Source organism: Pundamilia nyererei, unplaced genomic scaffold (genome assembly GCF_000239375.1).
Source record: "Pundamilia nyererei isolate P.nyererei 1_Seehausen unplaced genomic scaffold, PunNye1.0 scaffold00356, whole genome shotgun sequence".
Lineage (NCBI taxonomy): Eukaryota > Metazoa > Chordata > Actinopteri > Cichliformes > Cichlidae > Pundamilia > Pundamilia nyererei.
The window spans coordinates 252,814-275,101 of record NW_005187757.1 but is presented as its reverse complement, the minus strand read 5'-3'; the positions used below and the strand labels follow the sequence as shown (position 1 = coordinate 275,101).

Sequence of the window (22,288 nt, the reverse complement as noted above, 5' to 3'; positions counted from 1 at the left end):
CTTCTCTATTGGAAATAAAGGCCTAATGTGCCTAATGTATAAATATGCGGTAAATCACTTCAAATTTTAAACACAAAGATGTGCTTTAAAACTTGTAGTACTCTGCTTTGATTGCTTATTTGAAAAGTTCAACTGCTTGGCACAGGATGCCTCTTATTTCTCTAAGTTTGACTTATTTCTTGTGCATTGGAAGCTTTTAGTTTCCACATCCCACTTGTGTAAATGGCATATTTAACTTTGACTGGCTCTCAGACTACTTCATGTCACACAGTCCTGCTTGTGCATCCATGTCCTAAACTAAGATTTAGTGTAAGCACTCAGAGAAACTTTCCTCCTTCAGCAGATGGTTGTAAAAACATCCGTCTAGTGCCAGACACACACACACAAGCACGCACACACACAAGCACCCGCACATTCAAGTGAGGAACTTGTTTCTTGTTTTTTTCCTCATCTGAAAAGCGAAAACTGCGATTTAAAAATCTTTAACTAAAGCATTTGGAATTATAAAAGCAGCAGTTCAGTATATAACAAAACAGAACAAGTAAACAAGTAAAATGATCTTTTGATGTGCAGCAAAGCAGGGAGTAAATTCTGCAGCACTTTGCCATCATACTTAGAATTTAGTTTTGCAGAAACACAATTCCTGGTGTTAGATCTTTCCAAATATTTGGCACAAAATCACAGCAATCTGACTTATGTCACCTTATTAGTTTTGCAGTTATTGGTTTTGCATATGACACTTGAACACAGCTTAAATGTTGTACAGCAGAAACATCAACTGGCCACATGAAGACTGGAAAAATGTGCGCCACATTCCTCCAGCGTCTACAGGGCTTTACGCACGCGCATTCACGCGTGGTTCTGTTGTCAAAGTAACACGGGAGTGTTTGAAAATAAAAGTGAGGGTGTCGTGCTCGGAATGAAAGTGTTTTTCTCGAGATGGGACCTTGTTTAGTGGCATATATTTTCCATTAAAAACATGTGACTGGCGCTGTTTTGATCATTACAAGGTTGTTTTTTAAAAAAAAAATTCACACACAAGCTGTGGGCCACATACCTTGGAAGACATCCACATCATGACGATCCTCCGAGCTCGCAGATAATCGCAGTCCTCCTGGGGGGTGAGGCGGGGGGGGGGGGGGGGAAGGAATTGTGCACGAAGTCCAGCAGACAGGAGAGAAAATTGCTCGCAAGCTCCCTTCCAATGAGTTTCCACGATGAGTCATTTTTGCTTTAACTTTCCATCTGCCTCCTTGTAAAGGGATATTGTCATTTTGAGGTGGTTTAAATGAAACTGGGGAAAACTGCTGTCGCCGAGTTTCCAACAAGCATGTCCATACAAAACCTGGGGCGAGTCATTTCTCCAGCCATTTTATAAACTGGTGATTCCTGTGCTTAGCTCTCGCAGTGGGTCAGCAATAGAAGGCTTTTTTTTTTCTTTTGGCCTGTTGTGGAAAAACATAGTTGTGTAGGTGTCATAGAAATAACTGTAGCCCTGGTTTACTAAATGCTGTCTTATCAGTTAGCTTTTCTTTAATGTTAAATACTGGAACAGTTACAAAAGACTTATCCGTATTTTCGTTTCCAATTTTTTCTTTTTTCTTTAGTTTTACTGGCAGCATATAAAGGGGATTATTAATATCCTTAGTCTGCTCTCTGTGAGGAAGTTGTTCAAACATTCTTTAGCGAAGTGGTCAGAGGATTACTAAATACGCGCCACTTTCATGGCCTACAGCTTCTGTCTCTGAATACAAATCTGTCAAAACCCAGCGCAAAAAAAAAATCTACATTAGTGCAAACAGATTTTGAACTTTATTGCATAACAGCAAAAACGATCATCCCTATATCTGTTATTGACAGATGAAACTCATAAAGTGCGAATGCATAGCCTGTCTTTACTAGAATTTCAATTTGATGTCAGATTTGGAAGCCCGCACAGCTTAGATGAACAAATAGACTGGTGTGTGGTGAAGATGGTTTGGGGGAAAGGCTGCTGTTAGAGAAGTGCGCGATGGTTAAAAACAGGAGAAAGAGAGAGAAGCATCACAACCTGCCAATCAGTGGCATGAATGTGCGTGTGTGTGTGTGTGTGTGTGTGTGTCTGTGTCTGAGGCGTGTTTCAAACTTGTGTTGGGGATGTGAGGGCGGGAGGGGGTCACCTGCTGTTGGGCAGAAATGATGTTCAAAATTATCTTTATAGGGCGTGTTCTTCTTCTTCAGGAAAAATAATTAATAATAATAAACTCTAATTGTAATCACACGTCAGTCTGAATGGATTTTGAGTTAGTACTGTTTTTTCTGCTTATGTCTGTGCCGTTTCCTTTACTGGGGCTCTTGTCCAGCCCGCAAAGCGACTCCGTCACCCCCTCCTCCATTTCCATATACTCCGCTTTGTCACCGAGCGAGGAGCCAGAGGGCGAGCCTTTGAATTTTCTTAGAAAGTCAGGGAAGTACGGGCAGCCCGGGGGCATGCTCTCCACCACCGGCGACTGGTCCTCGTTATCGGTCTCCCTGTGATAAAAGTAGTTGAAGTTGGACACTATGACCGGGACCGGGAGCGCAATGGTTAACACGCCCGCGATCGCGCAGAGGGAGCCCACTATCTTCCCACCCACAGTGATGGGCTTCATGTCTCCGTAACCCACTGTGGTCATGGTCACTACAGCCCACCAAAACGCGTCCGGGATGCTCGTAAACTGCGAGGTGGGTTCGTCCGCCTCGGCGAAGTACACCGCGCTGGAGAACAGGATGACACCTATGACCAGGAAGAAAATGAGGAGGGCCAGCTCCCTCATGCTGGCACGCAGGGTGTGACCCAGGATCTGCAGCCCCTTAGAGTGCCTGGACAGCTTGAAGATGCGAAACACCCTGACAAGGCGGATTATTCTCAGGATGGCGAAACTCATCGCGTGCTGTCCGTTGCCCTGATGCTGCGCCAGGTCCGTGCCGAGAGTAATGAAATAAGGCAAAATGGAAACAATGTCTATGGAGTTCATAATGTTTTTAAAGAAGAGAGTTTTGCTCGGACTGGCAAAGAAGCGAACTATAATCTCAAACGAGAACCAGATGATGCAGACCGTTTCCACGACGAAAAAAGGGTCGTTAAAAGGAGTAAATCCGTGATCTGCTTGAGAGGAGTTGTTTCGTGGCTGTAGATACTCTTTGTCATCCCTGAACTCCGGCAGCGTCTCCAGGCAGAAAATCACAATAGAAATGACAATAACAAGGACGGACACGACCGCGATCCCCCTGGCAGGGCTCGAGCTCTCCGGATACTCAAAGAGCAGCCAAATCTGGCGCTTGAACTCATCCTCCGGCAGAGGTTTCTCCTCCTCTTTGACGAAGCCCTCATCCTCACGAAACTTTAGTATCGCCTCCTCCCCGAGTTCATAAAACTTGACCTCCTCGGAAAATATGTCAAATGGGACGTTGACTGGTCTTTTTAAGCGCCCGCCTGACTGGTAGTAGTAAAGAATGGCGTCAAAACTCGGTCGGTTCCGGTCGAAGAAGTATTCGTTCCTCAGCGGGTCGAAGTACCTGATCCTCTTGTCCGGATCTCCCAGGAGCGTGTCCGGGAACTGAGTGAGCGTCTTGAGCTGAGTTTCAAACTTCAGACCCGACACGTTGATGACAACTCTCTCGCAGCAGCCGCACTCGCTGTAAACGTTTTCGTATCCGGACTGGGGCCGCCTGTCGGTGATCGACACGGTCTCCTCCTCATCATCCATGTTGCACAAAAAACTCGACCTTTTGCTCCCCCGGTCGCCCCCGCCCCCCTCCCCCTCCTCCTCCTCTTCCTCGGCTCCTTCGGCCTCTTCCTCCTCTATCATGATGTCCTCCTCGGATCCGAGCAGAGCCAGCTCGGAGTGGCGCAGGTCCCCACCGAGAGTGCCCCGGTTCCGTCTCCAGCGTCCGACGCCGCGCTGCTTTTTCCGCTCTCGGACAAATCTCTGCTGCTGCTCGGGCTCCTGCTGGTTCTGCTGCGAGGAGGAGGTGGAGGTGGTGGTGGTGGAGGTGAAGGAGGAGGGGGAGGGGCGCGAGGCGGTACCGCCGCTGCTGATGTTGGCGTTCGCGGAGGAGGCGGCGCGAGACTGATGCTGGCGGTTGTTAAGGAGATGAGCGCTCGAGGAGGTGTTGGAGGTGGACCCTCCGACGCCACCGCAGCTACCTCCTCCTCCACCTCCCTCCGTGCACGTTCCACCTTCGGCAGCAGCCGCTGCGGCCGCCGCTCTGGTGTGGGCAGCCTGGCGCTCCCTCTCGCGCTCCCTCTCCCGCGCGCGAGCCTGGGCATATCCGTAAGGCAGGTGGCTGTTGCACCCACCGTCCGCGCCCACCATGGCAAACTCCATTTTAAGTCAGTGAGCGCTTCGGTCCGCGGACGCTTACAGTAAGCGCTCGCGCGCTGTGATGTGGACGCAGACCAGAGGACAAAAGTTGCAGCTCAGCGCGCGCAGGGAGACAAAATGAAGCATGAAGCCTCTCGACCAATCAGTCGTGAATGCGAGAAAGTCAGAATAGCAAACACACCTCAGATGGGTCCATGCTGAGCGAATCCCATGTATCCTACTTACATGATACTGATTGCCATCTCTTCCAGTTTAGGTACAGCCCCCCCTCCTCCGGTATTTCATGACATCATTACCATATCCAAAAAAAAAAGAAGAAGAAGAAGAAAGAAGGAAAAAGATCAGATGTAAAGGCCGGTGGCATAGCCTGTTACGCAGACGCTCGGTCAAACTTGCAGCGCCCCTTATTTGCTCAGCATTGTAAATCACCAAGTCAACAAGCGACACCTAAACAGTCTCTCCTCGGTTCCTCCGGTGCCCATCAGGTGGTTAATTTCTTCGCGAGGCGGGCTTGCGCCCGAATGCGTCTTTTGATCCTCCCTGGTCACTCATGGTTGCCATTTTAGGACGAGTTTAAAAAAGAGAGAGAGAGGAAGAGAGATCTCCGTTATTTTATACAGCTCCGGTGAATTTGAATGACTTTATTCATCTGACGCTCTCAGGAGCTGCGAGAACAAGAAGAGAGGAGGAAACAGCAGTTGGTTTAGGCAAATAAAACCAAAACCTTCATATCGATGTGTGTTGTTTTATCGAATACACAATCAAAATACATCATTGTTATTATCATCACCATCATTATTACTATGGAGTGAACACAAAGGAATATGGAAGACATTTATGGTTACAATACAATTTACGCATTAAAGTATCCTCCCTTTATTCTAACATCCATACTTACATCTGAAAGGGGGCCAAAACGACATCGCCTCAGTCCCCCCCCCTCCCCCGCCCCCCCTCTTCACAAACCAATCTGATGGAGGAAGCAGGGGAAGGAGGCTAGGTGAGGATGCAGTTGTTCACTCTCGCTCAAATCCCCGTTATGATTTTGGAGGGTAACGCCGCAAAATCCCTCGCTGTATCCACGCAGCGACCATATCCACATCCAGTACACACATCCGTGCTCTGACGCACTCTGGAGAGGACACTTTTTTTGGCTGCGTCTCGACGTCTTGTCTCAATTCAACAGGATCTATCGCCACTTCAGCCTCCGTTTCTGCTGCATCGCTTCTGGTATGCCGAGAGCAATAATGTTACCCCCTCCAGAGGAGAAAAAAAGAATGAGAAGAAGAGGAGGAAGTAGCAGGTGTGCGCGTAGCGAGTTGGCATCAATGACAGCTCCACACGAAGACAAGATACGAGGGTGGGTAAAAGTTTACCTTCGCACGGGCGAGGGGGAATGGCTTCATGGTTTAAGTCTGAGCATCGCACATCTGTCTGTCTGCCGCCGTATCCCTACCTATACTCCTGGATCCCTCCCATTGTGTGTGTGTGTGTGTGTGTGTGTGTGTGTGTGTGTGTCTGTGTGATGATGGAGAGTCTCAGTGAGAAAGTCGCTCGTGTACCGCAGCTCGTGCAGGCGGTGCTCGGTCCTCCCCCAGTGGCTGCAGCCGGTCACTGCGCACCGTGCTGCAGTCTCTCACCCGAGCTTCATCTGCCCTTCATTGTCACTGCTGGGTAGCAACCGGTGTGTTTGTGTCTCCCCACCATTAAAAAAAGTAATGCATTATCATAATATTTTAACTATGCATTTTGCAGTCACCAACCACTTTCCTAAAAAAATTAATCGGTGTTTTTGCTGTTGTTGTTGTTTATTTTCTCATATTAAATCAGAAAATGCATACATCACTTATTTACATACGTCCATATATTGTAACTTTAAAAAGTGTGGATTTAAAGCACTGGAAATACTTTTCATACAATTTCACTTCACCTAACAATCGTTTAACATTGTTTTTGTTAATATTATCACAGGAAAAAAGGTTAGCTCATGCAACAACAAAAAAAATGTTCACAGAGGCCACAAAAACCAATAATTCATGTTCGCTGTGCCTGCCCTCCCTCTGATATTTGATTAGGAGAGCACTCGAAACAGAATGCAAAGTGTTCATTAACCTCCTATGACCCAGCGATTCATTCTTGTCCTCTGTTGGGGGGACACGAGTCTGAGACCTCCACGAGCACAATTCATGCAATCTATTTGAGTCTTACTGTACTGTCAAGGAGACATCTCAGGGTTTCAAGTTTCCACATGGGCTTTCTTTTCAAAATGATGGCCCTTGCTCATATAATTATTTTACTAAATTTGCAAGAATTTCAAGCAAACTTTTTTTCATTTGGTCATTATGGGGTATCGCATGTAGAGTTTTGAGGTGAGAAATGAATTTGGGAATAAGGCTGTAACATGACAAACTGTGGAAAATGCAAAGAACTGTGAATACTGTCCATTACACAGACAGTGTTCTGTGTAGTGGACAGGAGGACTTACTCATTCCTGTTTTCAACCTATATCCACACTTCAAGAAGCAAAGGAAAGATTGAGGCAGAAAGGACTTTACTCAGAATTGTAGAAGGGGAGTCAGACTTTGTGCTGTCCGGTGATGAGGTGGAGGAGGACCAGACAGAGCAGGAAGGTGAACGCTCAGTGGAGGACATGCCATTGAGAATCCAGTTTGAACCCTACTTTGAACAGTAAATAGGTGTTCATTCATGGCATGATACCTTCAGGACTCAGAAATACTGGGTCCCATTTATAGCCAGTTAAATAAGTCAAGACAGATTCTTTAACCCCCTAGGACCTGGCGCCCACATATGTGGACATCACATTTTGGGTGATTTAGACCAAAACACTAAATTTTGTTTTTCAATGGCCTGATATCCACTTACGAGGACATTATACTGCTACTGTTCTATCAAAATTTTAAACGAATATCCTCATATGTGGCTCTGATTTTTCATTAAAACAAAAATAAGGTAAAAAAAAAAATCCTTTTTTTCTTTGTTTATACATTTATCGGGCCCCAATATGCCCAAATATCTAAGAGAAGTTAAAAATGCATGCAGTGGAAGAGTTTGGGTCTTAGGAGGCTAAGATTAGGCAGTCGTTCAAAGTAAGAAATGATCTTGATGTTTTTCTTCCTCCTGAGGCCCAAACAAGAAATTGTTTTGATACTGAGATTTTTAACCACTGTGGTTGAAAGAAACACATTACAACAAATTGTTGTTTTCAAAATAATTTATGTATTAATATATCATTTGTCGCTTTGATGGACTGCCTACTTTTGATGAATCTGTCTCGACTTATTGAATTCACTATAACTAGGGAAGTACATTTGCATCCTATGTTATCTGAGTCATGCCATCAACATGGATATGCAGAAGAATGTTTTTGATGTTAATGCTCCACCTTTCTCTGGCTTGCGTGGCTCTGATGTTTTGGTAGTGCCTATTTTCTGTTTGATGTAAACAGGGAACCACCTGTCTTGGTGTTTATGGCCACATTGACCTGTTTCATATTCCATGCAAAAAAAAAAAGAGCCAATTTCAACCCAGTTAACACTCTCAAATTTAGAAAACAATTTGATTTTTAGCAACAGAAACATAATATCTGCCAAAAAAAACCCCAAACAAAACCTTTCAGTCAACCTTCCTATGTGGCCATAAAGATGTCATTAAAAAAAAAAACCATGTGCTCTGTTGGCCTCATTCTGCCGAGATCGTGGAAGGCCTGTGTAGATGAGTAGATAATTCACATGTAACTCTAGAGTACCAGATGATCCGTTACTGCAGTTTGTTGTAGGGAAATCAAGTCCTGCAACTTAAAAACCATAATGTCTGTCCCTCCTCTACCTCATCTCCTGACAGCACCGAGCATGACTTCCCTTCACCTTCGAACAGATGCATCAGAGAGCAACTTGGGGTCAACTTTTTTCTTGGTCTCAATAAGTTATTTTGTTACTGAGCTTCAACAGCGTGACATAATCCAACGTTCTTGTCTGCCATAGTTGTAATTAATCCTGGGCAGTATAAAACACTGCAGTGTACAGAAACATCAAGTAAGACATGAATCAAATCTACATGTGCAGCCAAACAAGTGCTAACTTCTAAACTAAAAGAAAGAACATTTCAAACACGCTCACTCTTAAATTGATTTATAGAGCTGGAGTCTTTGAAGTTTACGCAGAAAACACTTTCTTACTGCTTTTTCAAAGTTTGTTTACATCAGTAAGGCTTGTCATAAGTGATAAAAAAAAAAAGAGATTTAAAACATGGTTCAAGGGCTAAAATTGTTTGCATGTAACTGGGATGTATCTCATTAGTCACCAGAGTCTGGTCAATATACAGTCATGAGAACGCATTCACAGGAGTCTATGCAGTCCAGTGAAAAACTACACACACCCTTAATGCTTCCATAGGAATTAAGGTGGTCAATAGTAACAATATGCTGCTCATCAAATGCACTGAATTAACCAGTCATGAGCAAGTGTGAGCACCTCTGTACAAACAGCAGGTTTTGGCTCTTTGTTGGTCTGAATCATTTAAATTTGTGCATTATTAAATGTTAAAGTTCACAACAGTAGATTTGGTCACCTAGTCAACTATGAACTCTGTTTGTTAAAGCATTCTAGAGTCTAATGTGAAGCCATCCGACAGCCAAAGCTTGACCAATATCAGCCCAAAGCAGGACAATGATCCCAATCTCAACAGCAAATCTGCAACAGAATGGCTGAAAAATAAAAAAAACAAGGTGATGCAATGAGCTGCTCAAAGTCCAGACACAAACCTGATTGAAACTAGCACTAGCAGTGTTGACATAGTGTCAACAGTGTAAACAGTAACCCTGCCAAGAAAGACAGAAAGACAAAATATTTCAGGACCTTTCTTGTCTAATTTGTTATATATTCTTTAAAGCGACTGCACAACAATTCATATACTGTGTAATTAGAGGTCATCTTCTCAGCCGAAACTAGCCTGCAGGAGAAAGAATGGAGAGTGCAATACAACAAGCAGGCTAACAAATTACTGTGTTAGGGTATTAATTAGTCAAACAATGCATTACTATTGACTGGGCGATTAGGAATGCATTACTTTTTTGAGTAATGAGTACTGAAAACCACAGACAAGTGGGTATAATGAATACCACAAGGATTTTTCATTAATGTGGCCACATTAGCTCTTATTTGCATACGGCTGTAAGACTTTGTGAAAATGATGATACTCCAAGCAAAAGAAGACAGATTTGGTGCATGAAACACACAATAGGCAATGTGATGATTAGTGTGCTCAAGGATGCAACTGACCAAAACAAGTAGAGGACAAATGCAGTTCACAAACATATCATATTCTGTAATTTCATCATTGCTTTGGCAATACTTTCAGCTTGTTTGTGCTGTCAGCCGTCTGTTAACGGGTCAAAGGTGTCCATAGACACGTCTTTTGGGATAACAACTGCTGTAACTTTAAATACCAGACATCACAGCACCTGGTGAGGTAACTGTTGAGTCAGTGTTATCGATTATTCACCCTATTGCTGCCGCAGATTTATGTGGATCATTTTGCACTCAGGTCTTACTCACTGCACCTTTGAAACCTCCCAGGTTTGATTGCACACATAATTAGTTTTTCTGCAGGTACTGCTGCAGGCCTAGTGCTGGGCTACAAAGCAATCAGTAGCTATAGCCCATTGAGTTCAGTCCATTTGATTCAAAGTATACATCTGAAACAAAAGCACTAATTAGGACACGGACAGCCTGTTATTCCAGATACAATATTCCTCTGAGGAATCCTAATAATCCTCTAAGGTATTTACCAAATCTCTACTTCTAATATTCCTGTTGGGATATTTTTGGTTGCTTGTGCAGTCTCCTTCTTAACTCTTTCATACGGCCATTGTGCTACATTTTGATACCAGAGAATATGAAACGAAATGTAAAACCCAATGCGTATGCTTGTGCTTGTGAAGTAATCAATGCTGCTGACAGTGCAAATCTCACTCACTGCTTCTTTAAAGAGCCTCATCTTCACAGTCTTCTCTTCTTCTCTGTACTTCTCAGATACTTAACTAAGACTTAAGTGGAGGTCTTTTCTCGTCTGTACCACATGTAAGCTTCTTTCCACCCACCGCACACATCATGCTCCCCTCAACCCCTGCTCTTATTCACCGAGTATCCACCTCAGTCAGCACCAGAGGGAGTTGTGAGGTCAGTAATAATAAGAGGTGATAGAGTGGGGATGCAAGGTGCCTTATTAAACACAAGTTTAGTTGCACTTTGAACCAGTGCCAGAGCTCATCAAAAACTCTTCTGCCTCTCACGAAGCATACCCGCTGAAAAACATCCAGCACTCCAAATTCATAAAAAGACGAGGGAAATGTCAAACTCTCTATGCATGAGACACAATCAATATTTGTTGCTGTTTTTTTCAAAGCCATCATGCAGAATTACAACTTTACTTACTTAACTTTAAAATGCAGTACAGGAAGCAATGATAACCTTTACAGCTTGTCCGTATGTAATAAAACTCAGCGCTGTATCATAGATATCTCGGTATGTTTTTGGACAGTGATGCATATTTTGTAATTTTGCTTCTGTACACCAACACTGTGCGCTTTAAATCAAACAAACAACACATTATTCAAGCCCAGATTCTCAGCTTTAATTTAAGAGGTTTAACATACAGTTAGGTCCGTAAATATTTGGACAGACAACTTTTTTTCTAATTTTGGTTCTTTGGGTTTTGGTTCATTAACGCAGTGAATTTTAAATGAAACAACTCAGATGCAGTTGATGTGCAGACTTTCAGCTTTAATTCAGTGGCTTCAACAAAAACGTTGCAGAAAAATGCAGCAATTTTTAAGACAATCTTCAGATCTCAGGGGCTTAAGAAGATACGACACAATCCGATAACTGAAAATAAAAGGTTCATTTGTAATAGTTGGTTTGCTGGTAATGACAGCCTGAAGCCTTGAACTCATGGACATCACCAGATGCTGAGGTTTCCTCTATTTTAATACTCGGCCAGCCCCTTTTTCTGCAGGGTTTTTAGTTGTTGTTTGTTTGTGGTCCTTTCTGTCATGGTTCTGGGTCATTTTGACCCAGCATTTTGAGTTGCTTGTGCTTTAGTTTGATTTTGTATTTTGGGTTATATTCTTCCAAATTGCCACTAGGTGTGAATGGTTGTCTGTCCGTATGTGTTGGCCCTATGACAGACTGGCGACCTGTCCAGGGTGTACCCCGCCTCTCGCCCTATGACAGCTGGGATAGGCTCCAGCGCCCCCACGACCCTGAAAAGGATAAGCGGAAGCGGATGGATGGATGGGTTATATTCTTGATCTCTTGTTGGGCTTTGATGATTATTATTATTATTATTTAGTCTGCTTCAGTTTATTCTGCTTAAGGGTTTAGTTCCTAGGTTTTGTGTCTTGTGTTTAGTGCAGGTTTAGTTCAGCGTCAAGTCAGCGTCCTTGTGAATTGTTTCTTGTTTCCTGTTTTATTGTGAAGGTCCGTGTCTCATGTGAGTGTATTCAGTTTTGCTTCCTCTGCCTCGTCTTGTCAGTTACTTCCAGCTGTGTTCCCCACCTGTGTGTAATCTCCTTGTGTTCTTCTGTGTGTACTAGTTGCTGGTCTGTCTGTGAATCTACTGCGAATCTCCGTGTGTTTTCCCTGCCGTCCACCTTCTTATGCCACCGTTCATCCTCCTACATGTTCGTGTTCATGTTTGCTATTTAGTAGTTTAGTTTGACCCACTATGATTCGTTTTTGTTCCGTTTTGCCATTTTTCACCTTGTGCTTTATTTTACAATACCTACACATCTCATCCCTGCGCTTGGATCCTCATTTATTTTCTCCACACAGCTCATCCCCTTAGCCGTGACCCTTTCTGTCGAAAGTTTAGTCTTCAACAAGTGAAATTCATGCTGAGTTGGGTTAAGATCAGATGGTCAATAAAGAATATTCCACTTCTTTGTTTTAATAAATACCTGGGTTGCTTTGGCTGTATGTTTGCGGTCATTGTCCATCTATATTATTAAATGCCGCCTAATCAACTTGACTGCATTTAGCTGGATTTGCGCGGACACTGTCTCTGAACACCTCAGAATTAATTCGGCTGCTTTGGTCCTGTGTCATATCATCAACAAACACTAGTGTCCCTGTGCCACAGCCAACCATGCACGCCCAAGTCATCACACTGCCTCCACTGTGTTTTACAGATGATGTGGTATGTGTTGGATCATGAGCAGTTTCACACCGTCATCATACTTTTTTCTTGCCATCATTCTGGTAGAGGTTGATCTTGGTTTCATCTGTTCAAAGAATGTTTTTTCTAGAACTGTGTCGGCTTTTTTAGCATAGTCTAGTCTAGCCTTTCTATTCTTGAGGGTTATGACTAGTTTGCACCTTGCAGTGAACCCTCTTTACTTTCATGCAGTTTTCTCTTTATGGTACACGTGGATATTGATGCGTCTACCTCCTGGAGAGTGTTGTCTGTTGTGAAGGGGGAAATGACGCTGCGATCATCCACCACTGTTGTCTTCCGTGGACGTCCAGGTCTTTTTGCATTGCTGACTTCACCAGTTTACCTGTAGATTTTGTCACTCCTAATATTGCAGCAATTTCTCTGATGGATTTTTCCAGTTTTTGCAGTTTAAGGATGGCTTGTTTCACCTGCATGGAGAGCTCCTTTCACCGCATGTTGTCTGCTCACAGCAAGATCTTCCAAATGCAAGCACCACACCTCGAATCAACTCCAGGCCTTATACCTGCTTAATTGACAATCTATCTATCTATTAGGGGTGCAACGATACACAAAATTCACGGTTCGGTTCGGTTCGACACTTTGGTGTCACGGTTCAGTATTTTTTTCGATACAAAAAATGTTCATGCTTTTTTAATTTGTCATTTATTAAAATTCTAAATATATATTTTAACTCAAAAGTACAGTTTTTAAATTTATTGTTGCTGAAACAACAAAGTAATAAAAAAATTAATCTATCTGATCAAGAAATCACTCATCTTTGGAAAAGAGAGTTTATTACAGAGAAATGGCTCTTTCCAAAATAAAAGCTATACTATACGCTTCTTCTGAGCTATATTCTCAGCAGCATATTAAACATATCAGGTCCCCATAAGGAGAATCATGTGCTAATGGCTGTCTAAATGACTCGGGTAAAGTTTGTAGCATGCGTGCTTGTTTTTGTCTGCTTCCACTTGTCTTTGCACTAGGATGATGTCGGCGTAAATGTGCAGTCATATTCATTGTGTTCCCACTAGTGCTGTCAGCGTTAATCTGAAATGATGTTAACGCCACAACACGGCCAATCTCCGTTAACGAGCTACCACGGATCGCCCCATGCGTGGGGCTGGACTGCGTCAACACATTAGCGAGCAAACTGCGCTAACGCAATGTAATTGAGCATTGTAATTGAGCATTGCGTGGCACATCCGACATACTGTTTTACTTTTGTCCATGACGCGCTTACCTTCAGGGTCATACTTCACATGAAGACCAAAATAGTTCCAAACACCAGATCTGAATGAGGGTGGGGGAGGTTCAATTTGCCATGTTGCAAGGAGCTTAGCTTCTGTCTTGCTAGCTTGCGCTGCGCTCAGTGGATCTGCACTGTCCAACGCAGATCCACTGAGCTCTCAACACAGACAGCATCGTCAGAAGGAAAGTTGATAAAATAAATAAAATAAAGCACCATTCTGAGTTGTAATATTTTGGCAAACTGGACTAACCTGCTGCATCATTTTTAATATTGACTTTGTGGGTGTCTTTGAATTCAGCCCTCTATAGCTGGATGCTTGTAATTTCCATCAAATCGTGTGCCATTCTTTTCTTCTTAACACATTACTCAGTCCATCACAGCAGGGATATCAGCATGATTTTTTCACCATTTGTATCTGATTTGCTTTCCGAGTATTCCTTTAATTTTTTGTTGAGCAGTATTTTACATCTTTAGCTGTTTTTAAGGACTTTATAACCAATAAAAGAACACATTTACATTTGCTTAAAATAAGTCAAATAATGAAATGAGACTGAATATTAAAATGTAAAGGAGAAAAGGTAGACAACAGAAGTCAGCAAAGAATCATCAGCGGTCGATACACATAAGCACACCTACCACCTACTTCCACACTCGACCTGCACGCAGAAATATCCAGCGCAGTCACCAAACAAAAGTCTTGTCCTTGGCAGTGCTGTGGAGGCGTTTGTTTAGACCAGGTGGAAGGCGGGAGAGAGCGTGAGTGTGGGGTGATGCAGTGCGTTCAGGGCACTGCTGAGTCTTTTTTGTTATTGTTGTTTTTTTGAGGGGGGTTTGCATGCGACAAAACGAGTTTAAAGAAGTCTGCTTGTGTTTCATGCATTAGCAGACGGAGCAGCAGAGGACAGTGGCGAGGTGTGACTGAGCATGTTTGTGCAGGGTGTTGATGCGGTTATGGCAGTGTTTATGCTGCACTGATAAAAAGAAAAGAGAGAAAGCAATGGGACTCTGTTCCTAAGCTTAAAACCAATGACCCATGGATGAAATCTGTGATGTCAGCAAGATGTATGACTGGGAGCTGTTTTATATGTGGCTTCATCTAGAGCTATGAGCTTTTACACCCAAAGGAGCCCATTTTATATAGCAGTGCTTCGAGTTATGAAGCAGAATATCATCACGGGCCCGGGAACAGTTCATCATTGCCCAATTGATTCCCAGTGGACCCTGATGTGACAGGGCAGGACTTCTTCTCATGGCTGTAGGAAGGGGAAAAAGGTGTTTTCTCTTGGAAACATCCTGCTAATTTCAGCAATTCTTTGCTGGTGTTTTCTTTTAGCTTGCTGCAGAGCATATGGGCTGATTTTCAGACTGTGATGCAGACATGAATTTCAAAGTCTTACCTTCTCTATCCAGATAGCCAGCATATCGACAGAATGCACGGATGGATGATATAATTTCAGCACCGCAATTAATTAATCAATTTTCAGAGCAGATGTGCTTTTTTTTAAGAGGAACTACCATCTGTTATACCATTTTTTTCTCAGAAAATGACTAATGATCCGTTTTGCTCTAAATATAAGATTAATCAAATCTGCCTAGTGTTCATTCAGGGCAAAATGCACAAAAGCCAAAATTTCCTAAAAAGAAGTAGCACCGCAGAGGATGGGGTTGACTCAATAAAAGTCCTTGCAGCCTTATTCAGCAGGTACGGCACTTTAGCAGGATGCCCGGGAAACCTGATTCCCTAGTGGCTGCAAGGGCAGACGGAGCAGCAGTTGGGTGAATTGTGATGGCTGCTGCCCAGGTAGTTAAATTCTACTGTCACTGCAGCTTGTCCAGATTGTGGTGCAGTGCTAACTTTTACCGAGTGCAGCAGCAGAACACTGAATTTCTCGAAGATTCACAGAATCTTGGAATCTGTATGTGCTCTATAAAATCTAAAGCTGTACCCGAGTGCAAAAATACTTATACTTACTCAAAGAGTTGGATCCACTTGTTAGGTGATTACATTACAATACTGCTTCTAAGTCATAGATCCTGCTACGTTTATTAAGAATGTTGTTTTTAACAACATTTTTTAAATATTTTATTTAATATAAACAACCCCTAAAACAATCAGTGGTCATAATCTGCCTCTATGGCTTTTTATTATTAAAATAAAATTTGCAGCACGATTTTAAACTCAGTTTTTAAAACCTTACGATGTACCTACAGCCCACGGGCTCACGGTGCCAAATCGCAAATTTTTGAATGCTTCAGGGAAGAGTCACTCTAAGATTTAAATCGGTAAATGAGGCTTAGGATCAGGAATCTTTCATAGCGAGTCATCCAAACACACAGCGGCATGTTAATAACTAACCTTGTGTGAATGTGAATGGATCCTCTCAGATGTTCTATTTCAATCACATTCCTGCAAAAGGATTGCATCTGGCTCTTCCCATCAGGGAACCTCACATTAAAAAAAGGACACATGTTTATATTATCCCAACCACAGCTCTGCAGCTAGCCACCAGGTAGCACGCCATTTTATGCAAGCTATCCCAACTTCACTAACCTCACAGACATCACTGCTGTCTAGTTATCTGTCTATATTTATGTGAAACCACACTTCCTCCCTGGGTCAGATCATGGCGTATGGCATATCATCTTTAGAAAGAAACTAGCAAGCTGACTTCCTGCCTACTTCTCCATTGAAATCCACTTTTTTTCATACATGCCTCAAAGTTAAACTTTATTGTAATACATAGGTGAGCAGTGAAGTTTTTGCTCTTTACTGGTCGGATTTACGGATGTGTTAACATAATATCCAAGAAAATTCACCCCCTGGTCAGAAAGTACAATGCTCAGAGAAAATGCAAAAACCCATGAGCTACATATCAGACTCTACAGGTCTCAGTTAGCATGTTAACTGTTAAAGGTCATGGCCGCACATTTAGAAAAAGACTGAACAAGTATGGCTTGTTTGAAAGGGTTACCAGGGGAACACCTCTTCTCTCTGATAAGGGCGTGGCAGCACAGTTTGGTTTGCAAAGCTGCATCTGAACAAACTAAAGAGTTCAGAAACAACATCCTTTGGACAGATGAGACTGGATAGAGCTGAGCTTAAATGAATGCCCACAAATATCAATGAACTGAAGCAGTGCTGTAAAGAACAGTTGGCCAAAATTCCTTCCTAACAATGTGAAAGACAGATAAAGTCATACAGAAAATGATCACTTAAGATTACTTGAATGTGGATCTACAAGCTGCTGACGTTGTGTGCTTACTGTAGGTAGTCCCGTGGAAACTATTTTTCACATAGGTGTACAAGTAGTACAGAATAAAACTGCATGTTGCACGCTGCAATGCAATGTAACCTGGACTGGCGAACCGCTAAACATCAGTCAGAATATTCTATTTTAATAAGGAATATATTATAAACGTGACTTGGAATAAATGTATAATGTACTATATAGAATGCTGTCACGAAATGGTCAACATAAAATTATAAGATTCATTTAAAGTAAGAGCAGTTTCAAGACTTATTAAGCTGAGATAGGCTCCAGTTACCCCTGAAACCCTGAATAGTATAGAAGCATTTAAGAAAATGGATGAGATGACATTATAGAGGAAATAAGATTTATTTATGAATCAAAATAATATCTGTAAAGATTTGCTTTTTTGCTTATGTTTATGTATTTGTGAATGTTGATTCTATGCGTACGTATGAATGGAGGACATCATCAAGAGTAACTAACACTGATGCTAATGTGGATCCTAATAATGCACAAAAAAACAACCAAAAAATCAAATCTTTTAAATTTTAACAAGCATAATGTAACCAAGGACAACACAGGGCTCTGAAGATGTACATCTGGATGAAGATGATCACAGAGGTGAGGGTTGCAAGAGTGTTTCTGTAGCAGTTGCTCAGCTATGCCATATGCTAAGCATTCAAATTATCCTTTTATAATAAAACATCTCACATTAACAGTAATTCTAGGCACTGAGCACCACAATATAGTCCTCCTCCATGTTTGTATGCAAATCAACGAAACAAATTCATTTGTTTTTAGCAGTTTACTTTTTTAAGTATCTGCCTTGAGCTAACACATACAGGACACTTACCAACGGCAATGGCTTTCCCCTGAGATAATGCAGCCTTCTTTAATACACTAATGAGTGTCTGCTGTGAGTCAGAATGTCTGCTACACCAGACAGACAATAAACCTTTTTACCTGAAAGAAATCAGCTCATTGTGGAAGTGCTGTTTCTTTAATGTGCCTTCTATCACTGGGTCCAAGAGAAAATGAAATTTTACCTCATTGTGATAAAATGATGTGAAGGAACAGGAACAGTCCTAAAATAGCAATTCATTTAGAGCAAATATTTTTTGATGATTACACTTCCTGTATTCACAGACAGTGACATATCGTTGTTCAGATCATGACAAGAAAAATACTTTACTTACTTTTACTTGTATGTTACAAATTGGATAATAGCTGGCCTGTACACACAGTGCTTAATAAATTTAAGAGACCATCATCCAGTGTAAAGCGTATGCTGCCCTAAGTTAACATTGCTGGTAAGTACTGGTTTCTGTAAGTTTCTGTAATGGTTAATCCACCAGTGTGCTCAAGCACTTTATATTTTTAATGCTAATTTTTTTTCCCAAGAATTGTCAAATTTACTGTTTAATAAAAAAAAAATTAAAAAAAACATTATTTTATTTTTGGATTAAGATGTCAAATCAGTTATTTATTTACACTCGTAAACAGAAAATATAGTTTTCCTGGTTGAATGTAACGCTCGATTAATTCCTGCCGCCTCAAATTTGGGTATAAAAACATGAATTCAGTTTGTTATTTGGCTCACAAATAACAAATATAATTTATCGTTTTAAACAAGTTTTTGACAGATCTCTAAATTGTTTGTGTTTTCTTGTTTTCATGGCAGGTGGTCTAATAAATCTATAAATACAACAATATGTGCCAGCGCTGTTGACACAGTGGAAAAAGAAGAAATGACACAATGGAGTAATGGAGATGGAGCACACAAATTAATTAGTGCATCTCATATCTATGTTTGCCATCTCACTGTGGGGGCAGTTTTATTTTTATAATTCTGGTGTCCATCTGCGCCTTTCACTCACATAACCTAAACAAGATTTCTGAAGATACCGCCCCACTCCTCCTCGTTTGTAGGAGGAAAGGCCTCGAGCCATGGGACGTCCCTGCAGTGTTGAAGGAAAGACACGAGGATTTGCTTGTTATGTATAAACAGGTAGGAAAACTATCGCCCTGGTCAAGGCTGATAGGATTAAACAGATTTGTGAGCGGTGCTATTTAAGCAATAAAGACAGCTGCAGGCTGAAAACTGTTACAGGTGTTTAGAGAGCGAACGAAGGGACAGGACTCTCAGCAGAGGTTCAAAGCATCAGCAGAGCTCTACAGGTATGTTTCCTGTTCATGTAGATGACAAGAAAGCTGCTGAAGACGTTGTCACGGATCTGCTGTTAAAGACAGAATGAGGTTATAGCATAGTTGTGGGGACGTGGCAGATTGAGTTCTTCCTCTAGAAAGAGGTTTAACAGAAAAAAAAATTGTGATATTACATATCAAAGAGTTTAAATGATGTCATTTAAGGGTTTAGTTTGAAGAAACAGCCGTGTGCATGAAAGGGGTTAATTAGAAGAGGTTTATTAAATTCTGTGCATCATCCGTTTATCATCTTTGTTAGGCTGTTTAATAATAGAATCCATTTTCTATCTGGCTTTAATAAAAGATATTGGTTGTCATCTTTTCATCGTTTTCATGCTAAACCACAATTTTCCTTTGTTTTTTTATTTTTATTTTTATTGCAGTTATTCATTTGTTTCTATAGTAGTTTTAGGTCAAATTTTCCAAATTTAATTTGATAATTTAATTTAAAGCACTGCTTCTGAGCTTTCTCGAACCATAATTGCCTTAGCATTTAAAAAACGTTTTTCAAAGTGGAAATTTATTATTAGCTTTGGAAACTTTGGAAGCTTTTCAAAATATATTTTATATTTCTTTCCCTTTTTCTGCATACTTTAAATGACATATCAGTGTGAGATGTGGAAAAACTCACTGAGCCTTGAGCTAATCATGCTTTATCTGTATTTTATTAGATTAAAGGTCATCTGTTTGCAGTCAGGAATGCTCCTCTGCAGAAAGACATGCTATTGTTCTTGAGTAATGTGCTGAGCTTTGGAAATGTAATCTTTTTAATACCATTAAGAATGCATGTTTTAATCGTGTTTTACAATATTTGTCGTTTTACCTTGAGATGAAGACAGACATTTCAGAGATGGATGTCTTTTAATCTGAAAAGACAGAAGCTATGACTATATTTACATGGCTGGATGCTTTAATTTAAGTGAACCACTCTTTTAGGATCTAGTCTACAAGATGAATAAAAATGTGCAGTTAAATAAGATCCAACTCTGAAAAATAAAATGAAAAATAATCTCGACTATTATTTCCCGCTTTTCATTTCAGAATACATTTTGTTTTACAGCACACTAAATCAGCCACCACTCCTGTAAATGCACACCAGCACATTTGAGTGTATACATTACTCTTCTGTAGAGGAAATAACGCCATTAATCCACATCTCCATAATATAATCATGTATAATGACACAGCCGCGTTTTAATCAACACTAAACTTCTGACATTGTCTCAAAGCGCCTCATTTGATACCCGATCCCCTCTTGTGGCAGCAGCGTGTAGTGCATCCGGCAGAGGATGCAGCTGGTTGTCATGGCAGCAGTGCTTGCGCTGGCGGGGGCGGAGCAAGACTGCAGCTCCGGCTGTCGCCCAAAGAACATCAGCCTCCCTGTGGACACCTGCGGCACCACCGAGTTCGTCGACACCACCATTTGTGAAGGACAGTGTTTCCAAAAGGTGAAGAGTGACTCGCTCTCCTCTAACTTGTGCTACTTGTGCACTGTTTTTCCCGGTGAGACATGTGCGTTTATTCTGCTTAGACGTGATGTGTTAAGCTGAGCTCAGTGCTCCTGAGGAAGTCATTCATTTCGATTTGATTTATACAAATCACCACAGCTGTCACTTAAATGTGTTTTATTGTAAGGTGAAGGCACTACGGAGAAAAGCCCAATCACATAACCTCCCATGAGCAAGCGCTAGGTGACAGTGGGAAGGAAAAACTCCCTTTTAACAACAAGGAACCTCCAGAACCGAGAACCAGCCTCGCAGTCATCCAGTCTGAGTGGCTGGGGGTGACAATAATAGTTGCAATCTGAAAAATTTATAGTGTTCAGTAAGATTATGTATTGCTATAAGTTTTCTTTAAAGATAAATCACATTTACAACTTTATAGCAGACCTCTTAAAGGCTACTGCAGGGGCACACATTTGATCCTCACCAAGCCATCTCTTGTGTCATTCCCTGGCCCTCCACCTGTTTTCCCTCTCTACATACTACTGCTCCATAAAAACAGAAAAGAAAGAAAAATACTATAATGAGAGATCATTACATAATACAAGCTTTAGGGTTAAAGCACACATTCAATGACCATCAAAATTATACAAACTTTGTACAAGTATATAGAAAATGAAAATTTAAAATTGACCTCTAACATCAAAAGATACCACAAGTGACCCTTTTGAAAGGGTTGTAGTCCGGTATTAGTTTATTTATTAAAATGTTTGCAAAGCCGATTAAAATCTTGTACTTTTGAGTTTTTAAATGTCTCACAAGCTAAATAATCTTAAATAGTGGCAGCAAAAGTCAAAAGCTGTCAGATTCATGAAGTTGGAATGAAATCCCTTTAAAGAAATGGAACTGACTGTGTTTATATCCATGTGTCTGATCCCTCTGCTCTGCTGGTAGGATCCCAACTATGTTCATACTGACGACGGGCCCAAACAGAAAACCTGCAACGGAGAGTGGTCCTACGAGGTGAAATACACAGAGCAATGTCCACGGGGTTTCATCTACCCTGTGGCCAGGAAGTGTGAGTGCACTGCATGCAATGCAAACACAGACTGCGGGACCTTGTCTGGATACATACCCAGCTGTTAGCCCTTTTAAAGAACCCCAGTATTCATCCTGCGCTTAACAGTTATCTTCTTTGCACCTCTTCCCTCTGAAATAAACCAGTGATACAAGCCTTTCTGTTTCAATCTGTTTTATTACAATTTTTTATAAATGCAACCCCTCCCTTAAAAGTTATTCTCTTTATACGTGTAGGTAATTGTGGTCACACCAGAACACAGGTATCAATAGTCGTTATTAGACCGCTTGCATTATTAGTGGCGCGCTTCAGTCTTATAGTGTCATAAGTCACAGCAGAAGAAACTGTGTAGATGCAGCAGACCTGTAGAGTCAGCTAGAAAAGCAACCACCCAACAGTTTCCCTTTTTGTTTTGAGCGGGGTGACTGACCCCTGAAAGTCAATAATCCTGCGAGTCAGGTTTCCCTGCTGAGAACAGGATA

The 22,288-nt window shown here is 41.6% G+C and overlaps 3 protein-coding genes across 4 annotated transcripts in view; 1 reads left to right on the top strand and 2 right to left on the bottom strand.

Moving 5' to 3' along the window:
* LOC102202661 (potassium voltage-gated channel subfamily A member 4-like) overlaps window positions 1-3,748 on the bottom strand; it is a 65,127-nt gene extending 61,379 nt beyond the window's left edge. The window contains exon 1 of the mRNA XM_005752399.1: window positions 1,058-3,748. Coding sequence (XP_005752456.1) covers window positions 2,256-3,728 — 1,473 coding nt within the window. The 5' untranslated portion in view covers window positions 3,729-3,748 and the 3' untranslated portion in view covers window positions 1,058-2,255. The remainder of the gene's footprint in view (window positions 1-1,057) is intronic.
* Window positions 3,749-3,782: 34 nt separating this feature from the next.
* Window positions 3,783-5,268, bottom strand: LOC102204179 (potassium voltage-gated channel subfamily A member 4-like; the record flags this gene model as incomplete). The annotated part of the gene is made up of 2 exons (XM_005752405.1): window positions 5,245-5,268; window positions 3,783-5,011 (listed from the first exon to the last, which is right to left on the bottom strand). A coding segment is annotated over exon 2 (567 nt), but the record flags the coding sequence as incomplete, so codon positions are not given.
* Window positions 5,269-5,327: 59 nt separating this feature from the next.
* Window positions 5,328-21,962, top strand: LOC102202381 (gonadotropin subunit beta-1-like). Of its 2 annotated transcripts, none has more exons than XM_005752398.1 (3): window positions 5,328-5,706; window positions 20,554-20,734; window positions 21,683-21,962. In XM_005752398.1, exons 2-3 carry the CDS (start codon window positions 20,576-20,578, stop codon window positions 21,872-21,874), a joined length of 351 nt encoding a protein of 116 aa, XP_005752455.1. In that variant the 5' UTR covers window positions 5,328-5,706; window positions 20,554-20,575; the 3' UTR covers window positions 21,875-21,962. The 2 variants fall into 2 exon arrangements, with proteins under 2 accessions (XP_005752455.1, XP_013771179.1); XM_013915725.1 differs by lacking the exon at window positions 5,328-5,706 and adding an exon at window positions 19,222-19,259.
* Window positions 21,963-22,288: the final 326 nt, after the last annotated feature.

Excerpts from the sequence above, each read along its gene's own strand:
- LOC102202381 (XM_005752398.1), top strand. The coding sequence starts at position 20,576 with ATGCAGCTGGTTGTCATGGCAGCAGTGCTTGCGCTGGCGGGGGCGGAG. Across the intron at positions 20,735-21,682 it reads AAGGACAGTGTTTCCAAAAG|GATCCCAACTATGTTCATAC; the intron begins GTGAAGAGTGAC and ends CTCTGCTGGTAG.